Genomic DNA, 15,980 nt, shown 5'->3' with positions numbered 1-15,980 from the left:
TTGGTATTCTTTTTTTAAAGATTTTATTTATTTATTTATTTATTTGACAGAGAAAGACACAATGAGAGAGGAAACACAAGCAAGGGGAGTGGGAGAGGGAGAAGCAGACTCCCCGCAGAGCAGGAAGCCTGACGTGGGGCTCAATCCCAGGACCCTGAGATCATTACCTGAGCGGAAGGCAGACGCTTAACGACTGAGCCACCCAGGCACCCCCAGCCCTTGGTCTTAAACTCTCAACTCATGGCCAGCGTCCCCTGAGAAGAGGGGGCTCAGTCACATGGGCATTAGTCGAGCTTTGCAAGGATCTGGGGGTACAGACATGGCAGCCCCCCAGCAGCAAAGCTTGGACACTGGACAGCTGAACCTGCCAAAAAGGGGACAGTGGGGGTGGGGGGGAATGGTGCCTCCCCAAAAGCTGTGTCCATGCAGACCCTGTAACTGTCACCTTCCTTTGAAAGAGTCTTTGCAGATGCAATCATGACTCCTGAGATGAGATCATCCTGGATGGTCAAGGGGGGACCAAGTCCAGCAATAAACATCACGGTGAGAGACACAGTGGTGAGACACGTGGAGAACAGAAAGCCATATGAAGACAGGCTGAGATCAGAGGGAGGTGGCCCCACAGAACACCTGATGCCAGCAGAACCTAGAGGAGGCAGACAGACCCTCCCGAGCCTCCAGAGAGTGTGTGGCCGTGCCAACACCTTCATTTCTGGTCTCCGGAACCATCAGCCAAATTTCCATTGGTTCAAGCTGGCCAGTTTGTGGCGCTTTGCAGAGGCAGCCACAAAGCTCCCTGGGGCAGCAGGTGCCGTGGAGCGGGGAGGTGCGCTGACAGCCCTTCCCACTCCAAGGACCCTCCCTCACGGCCTGCTCCCATCCCTGGAGAATCCTCAGCTCTCCCTGGACCTCTGCAGAGGGACTGATGAAAATTCTGACATTAAGACAGAAATTAGGTCTTGGACACGTCTGTTTCACAAGCTTACCACGTTTCATCGCGTTTTGTTTTATCATGCATCACAGATTTTGTGTTTTTACAAAGGGAAGGTGGGGACGACCCTCTGTCCAGCACGTCTACCGGCCCCATTTTTCCAAAAGCATTTGTTCACTTTGTGTTCCTGTGTCACATTTTGGTCATTCTCACAGTACTTGAAACAACTTTTTTATTATTCTGGGGGACTGGAGATCAGTGATTATGACTTGCTGGAAGCTCAGATGATGGTCAGCATTTTTCAGCAATAAAGGATCTTTTCATGGTCCGTACATTGTTTTTTTTAGACAGAATGCTACTGTACACTTAACAAACTACAGTATAGTGCAAACATAATTTATATGCACCGGGAAACCAAGAAACTTCCTTGGCTCTCTTTGCTGCAGCAGTCTGGAACCCAACCCACCATATCCGAGGTGCGCCTGTGCCCCTCAAAAAGATGAAGGACATTCTATCTCTGCATAAAAGTGGGCTTAAGGTTTTTTGTGTTTTGTTTTCTTAACCACAGAGACAGCACAGGTGACCAGAATGGGGATTTGAAGCCCCGGTCCCACACATGAACCAGGGCCAGCCTCGTGCTGGTACAGAGATTCAGGCACGTACCATCACAGATGACTGGGCTTTTGGGTTGGTTGGCTGATCTGTTCTGGGAAGCAGTGGGGAGAAGAGCTTAAAATCGAAGAAGGACCTGGCAATTCGAGGGGCAGGGGGCAGGTGGTCCATGGGTAGGCATGACAGAAAAGGCAATCACAAAATGGTCAATCCTGCATCTGGAGGAGCCCACTGGTTATGGTCTGAACTGACCGGAAGCCCTGGGGAGCGGCCTAAGGCCACGGGAGAGTGAGTTCAGGTGCGTGCCTCCTGAGTCTGAGGTGGGGTCTTGGACCTTCCGGTGGAGAAGTCCAGGGGACAGTGCGCAGGAGATCCAGGTCACGCCTCCATGGCGAGACTACAGGACAGCCGCCTGCAGAGCCCCCAAGGCTCCTCTGACCTCACGAGAGCGACAGATGGGGGTTCTCGGGGAGGGACGGCCCAGCAGCTGGCAGAAGATGTGAGCGCGCCCGGCTCTCACGAGGACCACAGCGCCCGCCCAGCCACGAACCCAGGGACACAGCAAGGCGACGTTGCAGCATCCCGAGCTGCGATGCCGACGCACTCGGGATCCGCTGCAGTGCTCGTGGTGTCACACACAGGCGAGAGTTAAAGGTTCCCAGGCAGCCCGGCCACACACCCAAGAGGGAAAGATGATCCCAGAAAGAAGACTGGTGAACAACCCAGTGAGCTGCCCCCGCGGGGCCTGGGGAAGCAGCCCCACCACCTGTGGGGCGGTACACTCCCCTGCCCCTCCTCCAGACAACACCCCCCCACACCCCAGCTGATGAAGACACATTCGGCCCAAGGTTCAGACATCAGCATTAAAGGGCCCAAGGCCACAATGCTTCCCAGGCCCGGTATGTGAAGAGCGCCCCACCACCAGTTATGTCCTGTGAGCCTCAGAGCCAGGGGCGGGAACTCCGAGGCCTCTGGCCACACCAGGCAGCACTGCAGAGGGGATGGGAACACAGCTCTCACGGAGGCCGGGACAAGACCACCAGCACCCAGGAGTCATGGTGCCGTGTTCTGACATGGACATGGACAGCCCGGGGCATCTGCCTACTAATGTCCCAGCGGCAGGGGAGTGCTGTGGCTCACCCGCTCGGCAGGTGGCCTGAGTCGCAGCTCTGCCACTCGGCCTCCCGGTGCCCTAGTCCCTGCTCTGAAATCCGCAGCTCAGGGACCATGGTGAGGGTGACTGAGGGACTCATGGGGACAGGGTTTGGGAAGCGCTCATGAGCCATGCCCCCCGGCCCTCATGTGGCAGCTGTTAGTCAAGGGTGGCCGCAGGCCGGAAAACCAATGCAGGAGGGGGCTGGTGGCTCCGGGACCTCCCGGCCTGGGAGCACCCCTTATCTAAAAGACCTGTCCCCAGGGTGGGGCTGCCTTCCTGGTGTAGTTTCGGAGAACCAAACTGCTAACAATGCAGTAGCAGCTTCCTAAGGAGTCTGGCCCCTGACTCTGGGCAAGACTGCCTTGGGGAGGGATGCCTGGGCTTAGTCGTTAAGCGTCTGCCTTCAGCTCAGGTCATGATCCCAGGGTCCTGGGACTGAGCCCTACATCGGGCTCCCTGCTCCGCAGAAAGCCTGCTTCTCCCTCTCCCACTCCCCCTGCTCGTGTTCCCTCTCCTGCTGTGTCTCTCTCTGTCAAATAAATAAAATCTTTAAAAAAGAAAAAAAAAAAAAAAAAGACTGCCCTGGGGAGCAATGACATGCCCAAGTGCTCCCAATTCCAGAAGTGAGTCAGTCAGTGAAGGATGGTGAAAGGTGGGCTCTGACACCCCCACCCCCGACTACCCCACTCACAGGACACAGCCCACTGGAGCCCACACCACGCTACACCCTTATACTGCACACAGGTGGGTCGGGGGGCGGTCAGAGTCCTCAGTGCAGTGGTTGTCGGATCCAGACAAGGCCAGGGTGCAAACTGACAATGCAGGTTCCTGGGCCCCAGCCTAGAGCCTCGATTCCATAGGACCCAATTTCCTTCTTTCTTTTCTTGAGAGAGAGAGCCTGACACAGGGCTGAGATCACCACCTGAGCCAAAATCAGAGTCTGATGCTTAACTGACTGAGCCACCCAGGCGCTCCAGGGCCCACTTTCTAACAAAGAAGTCCAGGTCACCCGGATGCAGGTGGGCTGCAGGTCACTCTTGAGAAATGTTGCCTGCCGCCCGCCGTAGGCCTGTGACTCAGAACACAGCCCGGATCACAGCCCATATCACAGCCGGATCACAGCCAGCGTTGCCCCAAGTTTACCAGGAACACAGGCTCCCAGGGCCATCGGGACAGGCCTAGACAGAGTGTGCAGCTGACCCACAGGATGTGTGCGCCCTCTGCAGTGAACACGCAGCCCTGGGGGGCAGGTCCCTAGCGTCCATGCATCCACCTCCCTCAGTGTTTGTCCCACCCTCCAGGAGACTGGCTGCGGGGGACCAGAGTTCTGCCTAAATGCCTGGAGGACAAATTTTATGAATATTATTCACACTTTAGGGAAGTAATAATTGACTGTTTACAAGATACACTGTACTATACTATAAAATGTTATAAAAATAATTACGTGGAATAAATCATATAAATACTTAAAGGCTTTATTGTATGCTTATGTCTAATTGAAATCCATGTAAACAGTTACACTGAACACATTCTTTATGCATCATACTTGAAAATATAAGACACCAACTTAAAGTACTTCTTAGATTAAGCCAATTTTTCTTTTTTCTTTTTTTAGCTTTCTTTGACACCATAATAAAATGGAAAAGAAACAGTACATAAAAACAAAACCATTAGGAATTTTTAAAAACTTAATGTACCTAGCATAGTTAATATTCTCAAGACTACTCTGCCAGGAAGAATCAAATGCATCGCACTCAAAGACGTGCACTCGGGCCATTTGAGAACTTTCGGACCAAACAGATGCACATCAGGGACAGAGGGGCAGCCAGGGCACAACTCTGCAAGCCCTCCAGGCCCCGCTGGCCCTCAAGGCCAAGGACAAGGACAGGGCAGCTGGAGGACATGGGTGCCACTGTCAGTCATAGCCTGCCTGAAGGTCACGGCGACTCACACTAGACCAGGAGGGTCTTCAGGCGGCAGGACGATGAAGTTAGGAAGGGGGGTGGTCCTCCCCTCGGATGCTTCGATACTTAGCCATGTCTTCAGGAAATACTTTAGAAAGTTCTTGAATCAACAGACTTTTAAATTTCTGAGAAGAAAAACATACAACATCTTTGTTTGTGACCCATCACTCAAGTGAAAGACACTCCCCACCCCCCAAAGCCTCCAACTCAGCAGAGGGCAGAGCGTGCTTTCCCTCCGGGCAAGCAGCCGTTCCCACACGGCCGGCTCATCTCCACGGAGGCACTCGGGACCCTGGCTGCCAACAGATGCCCCCGAGCTTGGAAATGCATCAGAGCTACGTGATGAACTATGTGAAAGAGAAACGCTCAGTCCAACATAAAATAAATCCTCCAAATAGAGAAAGCCCCTCTCGTAAGGCGCCAGCCACGCACACAGCTGAAAATGACTTTTGTAGACAATACACATAACAGGAATCAAGTAATATTTAATTAAGCAATTATTAACTCAAAAGATATCAAACTCACTGTGTTCAAACAGCTGATCAAAGCTTTCAGAGCACCTGGAAACCTGTCTACTCCCCATGCTGCGGCTTCTTGATCCTATTTAACAGCATAACATGTGTTTGAATCCGATCTTAAGAGCAGCTAAGTATTGTCTCAAAAGCTCTTCGTCTAAGTCACACTGAAACGCAGCACTACAGATACGAACAAAAACACAGCACGTAAGAAGACATCCTCCAGGGACACCGCACCTCCGCATACAACCACCGTGTAAGCTGCGACTTTCAGAAGTTTGAATACATGGTCCACAGAGCCAACCAAGGCCACCGAACTGTGCCACAAGACCTGCACAGATCCCAGGTGACGCAGACTGCCAGCGAGCGCAACAGAAGCCCACTGGAGGCGACCGTCCCGTGCGTCACCACCAGCAGGCGCCCCCACACCACAGCAGGCAGCACGGGGAGCCCAGGCACAGGGAGCCCAAGCAGAGGGCCCACGGCCCGCGACAGGGGGATGTCTGCTCACTCGCATGACAGCACAGTCAGCCGGCTAGCGATCAAGGCGGCATCCCGTCCCCAGGGTGATGCTGAGCTCAACAGCATCTAGGTCCCAAAGTGACCAAACAGAAAGGAAGCTGCGGGTGCCCCACTGACAACCACCGAATCACCACGGGAGGGCCTGCTACTGAGCATCGGTATGGATCACCCGGGGGGACGGAAGCCCTGCGACCCCAGGGCAGCCTGTGACAGACACGGCACTGTCACCCTGACAGAGCCTCTCTGCTCATTCTCCACACTGGGCCAGAGTGCCCCAAGCCCGGAGGTCAGTGCGCAGCCATCCCTGCACACCTCGGCCACCGGCGAGAAGTTCTCCGGGCACGGTGCATCTGAGGGAACACCACACTCGTGCCCAGGGGTCCTGGAGCCTATGCGGCTGTGGACAAGCCGAAACAGAGGGAAGAGGAGAGGGCATCTTCATCAGGATTTAGGAAAGGCTGGTCTGCAAGGCCTCTCTGAGAGGCGACACACGCTGAGCCCGAAGGACAGTTGGTGTGCAGAGAACACGCCAGAGTTCCACACAAAGAAATGGAAGGAGAGGGGTCCGGGGGATTCCGGGCAGCAGACAGGAGGCCCGGGAGGCAGGAGGGCGCTCAGTGCGAGGCCAACACACGCGGGGTCGCTACAGGGATGGCACCGGCCAGAGGAAAAAACCACACACACACCCCAACTGAACCACAGTGCAGTCAATTTAAGACAAAACCAAAACCAAAACCAAAAACCCTACATATTTCATGTTCACAATGCATGGAGTTTTCTAGTCCTCATCAAAGCAAAGAAACACACAGGAAGTTCTCTGTGGAGAACTGCAGGACGGGGGACAGGGTCCAAAGGGGTCTGTACTCAGGCGCGGGAGCCAAGCACTGGACAAACAGGAGGGAATGATCTAAATGTGAACAGTTAGCCAGCGCCAACAACAATCATGGGAATCAGCCTGGACTTCCTTCCGAGGATGGCTACACTCTGCTGCCCTGTGTTTGCCCCCACAAGGCTCCCGGAGAGCTGACCTCATTTACTGCCCGTTACACCCAGAAATCTCAGCTGTGTAACCATGTGAGACAGTTTACATTTTACCAAGTATGGAGAAAAACAACAAGGTCTATTAGCCAAATTTGCTCTGTGAGTGTTTATGTTCTGACCCTATTGTCTGCTTCTAAGAGACTTACCTTCATTGTGTCAATCTTGCCTTTGACTTGTTCATTCTTGGCCAGAGCCCTCTCCAGGCACTCTTTGGTGTAGAGCTGGGGGTTTCGTCCTTGATCTATGTATCTGGAAACATGAAACATCTCAATTAACATTCTCATGGCCAATACTTATTCTCAACGTTTTCTGACGGGGAAAAAAGTCAGCTCTGTATAACTGCACGTGGCCCTTTTTAGACGAAACTGTGTCCAGGAACCACGTGAATTAGGATTCTTCCATTTATGCAAGTACAGATGATTTGATTTCATATGACTTCTAATCATGTGAATAACTCACGAAATCAAGGAACGATCACTTATAACCAAGCAAGTTCGTGGCCCTACGACTTTACAGTTTTAGCATTTGTGATTTTCCAACGGTTTCAGAGCCACTACCCCTGATCTTCACAATAACCTGTAAGGTGAGGCAGTTCTTGACAGGGTTTCAGGGCCGGGGTTTCAGGCTGAGCAACAGCAGGGAGCCGGCCAAGACACAGCCTCGGCTCCAGGTGCACCCCACCGGTCCCTGGGGGTACCCTTCAGAGAGGAGCCTCAGGGCTGCGGGAGGGGGTGGGGAGCTACAGGCAGGACAGCCCCAGCCCTGCCAGCCCCAAGATCATTTACAAACTGGTCCACCACTTTTTGGGGGTGGGGGTCCTGATATACTACTTTCCTAAATACACCCAAGTAACATGTATTTAACAGAGATTCTATCCACTTATTTCTAAACTACAAAACTGTTTTTGAAATTTTTGACACTTGTCCCCAAAACGCCTTCATTAACCCATAGACTACATCAAGCATACTACCTAGATGAATATCCACATTTACCACCACTGGGCCACCTGCTTGCTTCTGTACCTTACAGACCTTCAGCTGAATTGAATTATTCATTACAAAGAAAAAGAAATCACCACCACCAAAGTCCAATTTACACTCCAGTAGGAAAAAAAAAAATAGTCACTTCAGATCAAAAACACTTAATACCATTAATGGCATAAAAACGTCTTTAATTAGGACAGGTAACAAAAAAATCAGTAAGTCACATGTTCTAGAAATTCCATTTTACTGAAAAGTTTTTGAAATGATGGAATGAAAGAAGCAAAATTATGGTTCATTCTAAATAAAATACATCCATTTCTGAAGGAAACACCTGACAGGCTCGAGTGTCCTAAACAAATAACCATCTCAACAGCAACAGTGTTCGGACAAGTCTCTTTTTCTAAGGCCCAAAGGCTGAGGGCCACTCTGACAACACATAAGCCCCAAGTTCTGAACAGAAGGCCAAGGTGTAGTTTTATCTTTGCTACAATGTGTCGGAAAGTGTGCGCTGAAAAGGCCACTGGGGACCCGGAAATCCCTCCTGCACCTCGATGGACAGTTTGCATCTGCAGCTCATCAGAGCTCAGAAGCCAGCTCAGCCCCAATCCCCAGATGAATCTCAACCACCCCTTCTGCCCACCGGCTGTGGCTACGCCTGCGGCTGTGGCTTTGGTGGCCCAGCCTTCACTGCCTGTGGCCCCTAAGCAGTCTTTCCCCAACCCCCTTGCCCTCATTTGCCCTTGAGTCACTGGGCATCTGTCAGTACATCCACCCCACAAGTTCAAGGCCAGAGCAGCACGACTGAGGGTACTGCGAGGGAGACCAAGCGGCCTCCAGCTGCACACACTTCTCGGGCAGGCGGCCACCGAGTTAGGAGCTACACCACATGCACAAGACCTTCACTCCCACCTGCACCTGGAGAGCTCGGTGGGCGCACGCGACCCCATAGCCAGCAGGTAAGGACAGAGCCAAGACCAGGAAGAGTACAGCCCTGTGTCCTGGGGGGGGGGGGGGCAGCTACTGAGCTGAGCTGTAACTAGGCCTCGTATCTCTGACCCTCTGCTACATAAGAAGGTCACCTTTCCCTTTACTGTTCCAGGAAATCTGGTGACTTATATTTGTGGTCGGGGGGGTTGGGGTGGGGTGGGGAACGACTGCTTGGCACAGAAATCCGGGCTGGCCAAGGAGGGACAAGTCCAGAATTTCAGTCTTAACTCTGACACTTAGTAGCTAAACAGCCTATTGCAGTTACTTACCAGTTCTTCACCCTTGAAATCAGTGTGATAAAACCTGAATGAAACCAACCTGAAAAGTTTATTTCCTGAAGGCGTTCTCTGGGCCACAATGGTGAAAGGCACACACCACTCTCTAGCAAAAAGCAGTGACCAGCCTTCCCAAATTTACTTGGCCTAAGAACCACCCCCTTTTGATCTGCCCAAAAGAGCAGATATTTACCATCTCCTAGAATTAGCACTCCCAGGGCAGTTTGGAAGACACCACACCAAATTACTTCTCAGGTTGTTTCTGCCTAGATTTTTTAAATTTATAATAGAGCCCATATAAGACTTCCTACCTCTCAAGAAAAAAGTGATATGGCTGCCATTTTGTCTAAGCAGGGCTTTGAGAGCCTATGATGTTTTTCATATATTTAATAACCCTTTATTCACATGTAACTCTTTTTCAACAATACGATATTGAGGGTTTTTTTTTTTTAATTTTTAATCCTATTAAAACATAAGCTCCCTGAGAGCTGGTGTTTTTGTCTATTTTCTTCACTGGCTTATCACCAGCACCTGGGCTGTGCCTGCCACAGAGCAGGCACTTAAATGCCAGTGCTGAAGAACTTCCGTCATTATAGCACAATAAAACAAGAATTATACTCAAATGAATATCAAGAATGATACTTACTCAAAAACTTCTAAAGGCACAGTAATGTCATGAAGCTGCTGCCTGCACTTATCAATATCCTGTAAGCCAGTAACGATAAAATTCCTACGGGAAAAAGCAAAAATGGGGCACGTGGTTAATGCAGATGATAGCAGGAACACCACCCGGCTAGCCATTGAGAGCTCCACACAAGCTCCTTACACAAGCAAGGCGAGTAGCTCTTTGGTTAGCTACAGAATTCCTAGGAAAGTTTTGGGGTTAGAGAACACCCTCAGATATCAGATCTTCTTTCTGAAGTAGAACTGTCAATATTGGGGGATAGAAACCAACCTTTCTGAGAATCTGATGAAAATTATCGATCTTCTCTCAAAAACAATTACCCTGATATGCACCTGGTTTTGTGTGCGGTTATCACGGAACACCTGGGGCAGTGGACTCCCACCTAACCCATCCTCCAAATCTCAGAGGAGGAAAGCCTTCCCTGCCTGGTTTAATTTCAGCTCCACTCTGGAGCCTAAGGAGATCTAGGTTTGTAACACAGGGTTGCAATTATGTTTGATGTCCGTACCTGCTGTAAAGCTAGGAGACCTTCTTCAGCGCATTCATTCTGTGTGTGTTTGCCGCTTGTCCATCCCAGCACTAGCCCTAGCACCAAGGCCAGCATCACGCTGTTGCCAAAAAAATTACTAAACGTTCTGCACCCTTTCTCAGCACCATCCCCCTTCCAGTTCCTCCACATCCAGGACTCCTCAGCAGGTAGTTCCACAACCTTCTCCTTCTGGGACCCAGTTTAGTGCACGCCCCGTGAAGTCGGCCTCCTCTGGGGACATGGACTGAACTCCCCAAAAGGACCCAAGAGAAAACTCTGGGAGTCAACGCGCGCGCGAGGGAGGGCTTTATCAGGCCCAGAAGATGAACCATCTGACCATGACAACGTCGCCAAATGGGCCCTCAAGCAAAAGTCCCAGCAAAGCAAAGCGGGAGGGAAGAGGCCCGGCCCGCCATCTGGGCGCAGCCTGGGGCGGGCCCAGGCCCAGAGGAGGGCGGCGGAGAGGCGCGGCTCTCGGCCAAGCCCCAGGCCCGCCCCCCACCCCAGCTCCACTGCCCTGGCTCCCGCCCTGGCTCCCCAACCCACCGCACCCCTCCCCCCGGCTCCGGCCCCGGCTCCCCACCCCACCCCCATCCACCCCTCCGGCTGCCCGGCCCCGGCTCCCCGGCCCCACCCCCGGCACCCTGGCCTGGCAGCCCACCACACCACTCCCTAGGCTCCCGGGCTCCCCGGCCCGGGCTCCCCCGCCCAGCGCCCGGCCCGGGCTCCCGGCAGACGCTGACGGACTCAAGCCGCCACTCACAGCTTCTGGTTGAGCCCGGCCTGGCTGCTGGGCTGGAAGTCACTGACAATGATGCCTAGCTGCCGGATGTTCTCCACAAACTTCTCCAGGTGCTCCTCCAGGTGGTCGAACTTCTCAGCCATGGCCCTGCAGCAAACACCGACCCGAGCGTGGTCCTGCTCCACCGCTTCCTGCTTCCGCCCGGGCCCGCCGCCACTTCCGTTTCCTCTGGCGGCAGGAGGCGGGGCCTGGGGCGGGCAGGCCTGGGGCCGGGCCTAGGCGCTGGGCGGGGGTGGGCCCGTGGGGGCGTGGTCCGGACCCTGGACGGGCGTGGGGGGCGGGGCTTGAACCCGGGGCGAGGCGGACGTCATCTCGGCCCCGCCCCAGCCCTGAGCCGCCCAGGTGAGTGGGGTCTTTCGGGCGTTAGTCCACAGGACTGCCCCGCATGCTTTGAGGGCCACCAAGAGCCAGCGGTGGGGATCTGCGAGACCTCGTTCGGCCTCCACTGGCCCTGGGCAAGTCCCCTAGCCACTGAGCCTTCGTTCTTGTCCATAAAATTAGAATAATGAGTGCGGACGGCTACTTGAGCTTAGACTGGTAACAACTGAAGTACAGCAGGCAGTGCTTGGAAAGAGTAGCGTATGCCCACGAGGAAAATCACTTCTTTTTTCCTGAATATACAAATTACAGGTACTCATTGTAAATAATTAAAATACAGGAAAAAATATAATGAAGAATGGGGAAGAGAAACCTGAAATCCTGCCCTCTGACATAAGCCATCTTTGAGATCGTAAAGGCCCACCATTCCTGCATTTCTTGATGCTCAGGGTCCAGCCAGGCCTCTGCCTGCTCCCCTGGAGGCTGGCCTCGCTCAGTCAGGCCCAGGCCCTCTTGGAGCCACCCAGCCTTGGTCCTGACCCGAAAGGAAGCTCAAGCGGGGCTTCAGACCTGTGACTTTCCCGTTACTGATCTATCTGCCTTCCCCAAATGAGTACATTAGCAGCCAGGACAGCTCGTGGTGAGTAAAGCCTCCTGTCAGGATCGAGGCCTTCTAGCCCTAACTGCTGCCAGTCCCAGCAGAGACCTCAGTCACCAACACGCACCGTACAATGCAGCACCTTCACAAACACCCGCAGAGATGGAAATCCTAAAGTTCGCATGAACAGCCCAACAAAGGTACTTTCCCTGCCCCCCAGTTGGAGCCGGAGAGGTCAGCAGTGGCCCCCCCTTCCTTCGTCTGGTGTGTACCTAGCACCCACCTCCTCTAACTCCTGCTTCTAACCACCTCCCACTTAGCTCTTACTTCCCTAAGTACTGCCACCTACAGAAGTCAGGCCTTCTCCTGCCAGCTCAAATAAAACAGTGCCCTAATGGGGCTTCCTGTCTCTAAAGAATAAGCCCCCTACTGCACGGAGACTGTAGTAAACAGCTGTTCCTTGATCTCACTAGAATTCCATCTTGGTCACATCACTCTTGTTCCTAAGGAACTTTCCTGCCCATTCTTCTAGGGCTAACCTATGTTTGCTCCTACAATAGCCTCTCTGGACTCCTCAGGCGACAGTGGTTTCTTCCTTTACTGAATACCATAATACACATCATCCTCACTATTCAGTTCCTAGAGTCTTAGGCAAGATGAGGGAGCTCTTTTTCTAGATGATCTCTCCCAGATGTGACCAAAAATGGGAACCCAGTGAAGGTAATTGATTTGTCAGACTTACTGAAATCAGGGACTCCAATCGATGTGGTGTACTAAACTGATATGGAAAGCCTCTGTTCTCCTCTGAACACACAAAAATGTTAGGTAAAATACCTCCCTCCCTGTTTACCAACAGCTAACTTCAGGGGAGTTGTAAAACAAGGCAGAAATATTTGCCAAAGAAGAAAAAGATGACTGGGGAGACATCAGGATAAGAAGTTAACAGTCCTCCATTTCATAAGAAGGAGATAGATATTGATGGAATGGAGGGTTTGTTCAGTCTTTATTTTAAAAAATTTAAGGTTATGTCTTTAATAGAATATATAATGTTTGACTCGGGTGGAAGGGAAAAAGGAAAACAATAAATTCAATAGAAGGCAAGAAATAGAATGTACGAAGTAAAGAACAAACATGGAAAATAAGCACAAAATAAGATGAAGGAATTAAGGACGAACACGTTGGTGATCACAATAAATATAAGCAGATTTAACTACTTACTTTAAAAAAGACTCTCAGGTTGGAAGTATTGTATGTTGCTGATGTCATGGTTGTTATTTTAGTTTATTTTAAATACTACCATACTCTATTTGGCTCTCAAACCTGCAGTGTGGGCTCTGTATGGCATTCACAGCTTACATCAGCAGAGTTGATTTACCTGGGATGGAGGAATCTGCTTTCAAGAAGCTCACTCACATGGCCACCACGTTGGTAGTGGCTGGGAGCGGGGAGCTCAGCTGGACTGTAGGCTAGAGACCACCACTCACCTCCATGTCTCCTCACTTCATGGTGGTGTGTTCCAGGAGCACAGAGGTCAGGAGAAGCGGGCAGAAGCTGTACTACCTTTTATGTCCTAGCCTCAGAAGTCCCACTATATCACTTCCGCCATAACCATGGCACATCTAGATTCCCAAGGAGGGAACGTGAAGCCAGTCATCGGTGGAAGAGGTAAGACATCATATTGTGGGAAGAGCAGGTGCCACAGGAGATCTTGCTGAAGCCATTCTTGGAAAATACAACCCGTCACACATCACACTGAAAGCAATAATGACCTACTGGGCCTTTTCTGGGACTGCATGAAAGATTCACTATCATAAAATCTATTATGTAACTAAGTCCATTAAAGATTGAAGTAGAAAAACATCTCAGGTAGATTTAAAAAAAAAATAGATCTTTGATAAAATTCAACCAGATTCATGATAAAGGGAAAAAAAAAAAAAACCTCTGGGAAAAATGAGAATGAAAGAAACTTTCTAAAGCTATTAAAGGACAGCCAGCCACTAAACACTTCCAGAAGGCACTGACATAAAGAGGAAACGTCAGAAACATTTTCGTCAGAGTCACGGACGAGCCAGAACATCCACGGTCACCCCAATTACTAAGCACCCCCCCGGAGTTCAGCCTCCCCATCATCAGCCTTTGTGTTTTTTTTTTTGTTTTGGGGGTTTTTTTAACGTGGAAACCTTCACGAATTTGCTCATCCTTGCAAAGGGGCCATGCTGATCATCTCCGTCTGGCTCCTCTGACATAGAACTTCTATGTGCCCCCTGACCTGTCCTTAAAATTCCTGGGTGTTTTATGCCTTAGCATCCCAGACGTATTTAGGCATTCTAAACATACACATCCCCCAGGGTCCCAAACATAGGCGAACTAGCTCGAGAATGATTTTTGATCATTCGAAGGCCAGGGGAAAAGAAGACAAAGAAGCAACATAAGGAAACCAAATGCTTACTTTCCTGTTATGGCTGTGATCCCCCCAGGAAGCTGTCCTTTCCTGTTGGGTAGACCCTAGCAGCAACTCGCTTCCCAAATAATTAAGAGAAATGGGTGCTTCTGAGGTTTTCGCTTCTGGCCCCATGCACCATGCCCCTGTCCTGTGTTGGTGCTGCTGCGTTTTCCAGCCTCACTGAGTTGTCTCTGCTGCCTCCTGTATTTGCATATATAGTCCCCAGTCAGGCCCGTTTCTAAGAGCAGCTTTGTCCTGAGAGAGGTTACCTCTTCTGCTCTTCTGCTTTCGTCCTGCCGGATGATGTGCCCTGGGTTTGTGATCATGTTACCCTTTGTATTAGTTCCCTGGTGCTGCTGGAACAAAATATCACTGACTGGGAACTTAAACAATAAAAATGTATTGTCCCATAGTTCTGGAGACTAGGAGGCCAAGATCAAGGTGTTGGTTCCTGAGGCTGTGAGGGGAACCTACTCCATGTCTGTCTCCTGGCTTCTGGTGGTTCTGGCCATCTTTGGTGTTCCTTGGCTTACAAAAGGATCACCCCCATCTCTGCCTTCGTGTTCACATGATGTTTTCCCTGTGTGTCTGTGTTCAAATTTCCCCCTTTTGTAAGGACACTAGTCATACCAGGTTAGGGCTCACTCTAACCAACTTATTCGAACTTGATTACACCTGAAAGGTCTCTATTTCCAAATAAAGTCACACTCTGAGTTACTGGGTATTAGATATCTTTTGGGATAGGGAGAGATACAATTCAACCCCTAACACTTTCCTCTTCTGTTCAGGAACACTAGACCTTGCTTTCTGCATTGTGACCATAGGGTGGTTAACTCAGGGCCAGATCCTAATGACTGCAACTACGCTATCAGTCCCTACATTTTTGAGATCTGTGATTAGTCTACCAGCTCCCATTTTTGTCTTCATAGACTTTCTCTTTCCCCTCTACTCTTATTTGCATCAGCTAGAGTGAGAGCAAAAATGGAAGGTTGTAAAGTCAGACTTTTAAACCATCCCAAATGGAGCAGTTGAAGTCCGCTGAGTACAGGAGAATTAAAAAGTATTTTTAGATCAATTATCTCCCTGTTGTCCAAAATTATGGCTCCACAGACTACTGTTCTCTGCTGAAACCAAAAGCATTTCCAACTACTGAAACCTGCACTGAAATTCTCCCTTTTCTCCTTAAACAGCTACACAGTGGCTGCTTTTTCTTTACTTAACATTCTAAGTACTGTTGATTTGTTGTAAGAAATGTTTTAAAATAGAAGCACACCAGGCTCCCAATGTAAATGGAATTAAGCTGGAAAATCCCAGCAAGTCAGAGGGTGTACCTGTTAGGACACAGCCTACAGAAACCCACAGAGCTCTGCTGACTGTAGACTTTGCTGCTTATTTTCCCTCTGAAGTGGACTTAACCTGCCCCTGGGAAATTTCCTAACTTCTAATACTTCGTGACCTTGGAATCTGGAAGCTCTTTCTTTCTTTCTTTCTTTCTTTCTTTCTTTCTTTCTTTCTTTCTTTCTTTCTTTTTCTTTCTTTCTTTCTTTCTTTCTTTCTTCTTCTTCTTCTTCTTCTTCTTCTTCTTCTTCTTCTTCTTCTTCTTCTTTCTTCTTCTTCTT

General features: G+C 50.5%; 1 protein-coding gene across 2 annotated transcripts; it reads right to left on the bottom strand.

Annotated features, from left to right (window-relative positions):
- Positions 1-4,158: 4,158 nt before the first annotated feature.
- MED10 (mediator complex subunit 10) lies at positions 4,159-11,158 on the bottom strand. Of its 2 annotated transcripts, XR_012377670.1 has the most exons (5): positions 10,964-11,158; positions 9,633-9,716; positions 6,888-6,990; positions 5,189-5,358; positions 4,159-4,788 (listed from the first exon to the last, which is right to left on the bottom strand). XR_012377670.1 is itself a non-coding variant. In XM_025867484.2 (4 exons), exons 1-4 carry the CDS (start codon positions 11,083-11,085, stop codon positions 4,690-4,692), a joined length of 408 nt encoding a protein of 135 aa, XP_025723269.1. In that variant the 5' UTR covers positions 11,086-11,158; the 3' UTR covers positions 4,159-4,689. The 2 variants fall into 2 exon arrangements, 1 of the variants encoding a protein (XP_025723269.1); XM_025867484.2 differs by lacking the exon at positions 5,189-5,358.
- Between the last annotated feature and the right edge of the window lie 4,822 nt (positions 11,159-15,980).

Source organism: Callorhinus ursinus, unplaced genomic scaffold, assembly GCF_003265705.2.
Source record: "Callorhinus ursinus isolate GAN/ISIS: 27379988/994484 unplaced genomic scaffold, GSC_fseal_2.0 scaffold3, whole genome shotgun sequence".
Classification (NCBI taxonomy): Eukaryota; Metazoa; Chordata; class Mammalia; order Carnivora; family Otariidae; genus Callorhinus; species Callorhinus ursinus.
This window is presented reverse-complemented; position numbering and strand designations above follow the sequence as displayed.

Coding starts and splice junctions, on each gene's coding strand:
- MED10 (XM_025867484.2), bottom strand. CDS start 11,085: ATGGCTGAGAAGTTCGACCACCTGGAGGAGCACCTGGAGAAGTTTGTG. Junction 9,717..10,963: donor GCCGGGCTCAACCAGAAGCT/GTGAGTGGCGGC, acceptor TTTTTCCCGTAG/GAATTTTATCGTTACTGGCT. Junction 4,789..6,887: donor GCAAGATTGACACAATGAAG/GTAAGTCTCTTA, acceptor TTTTCTTCTCAG/AAATTTAAAAGTCTGTTGAT.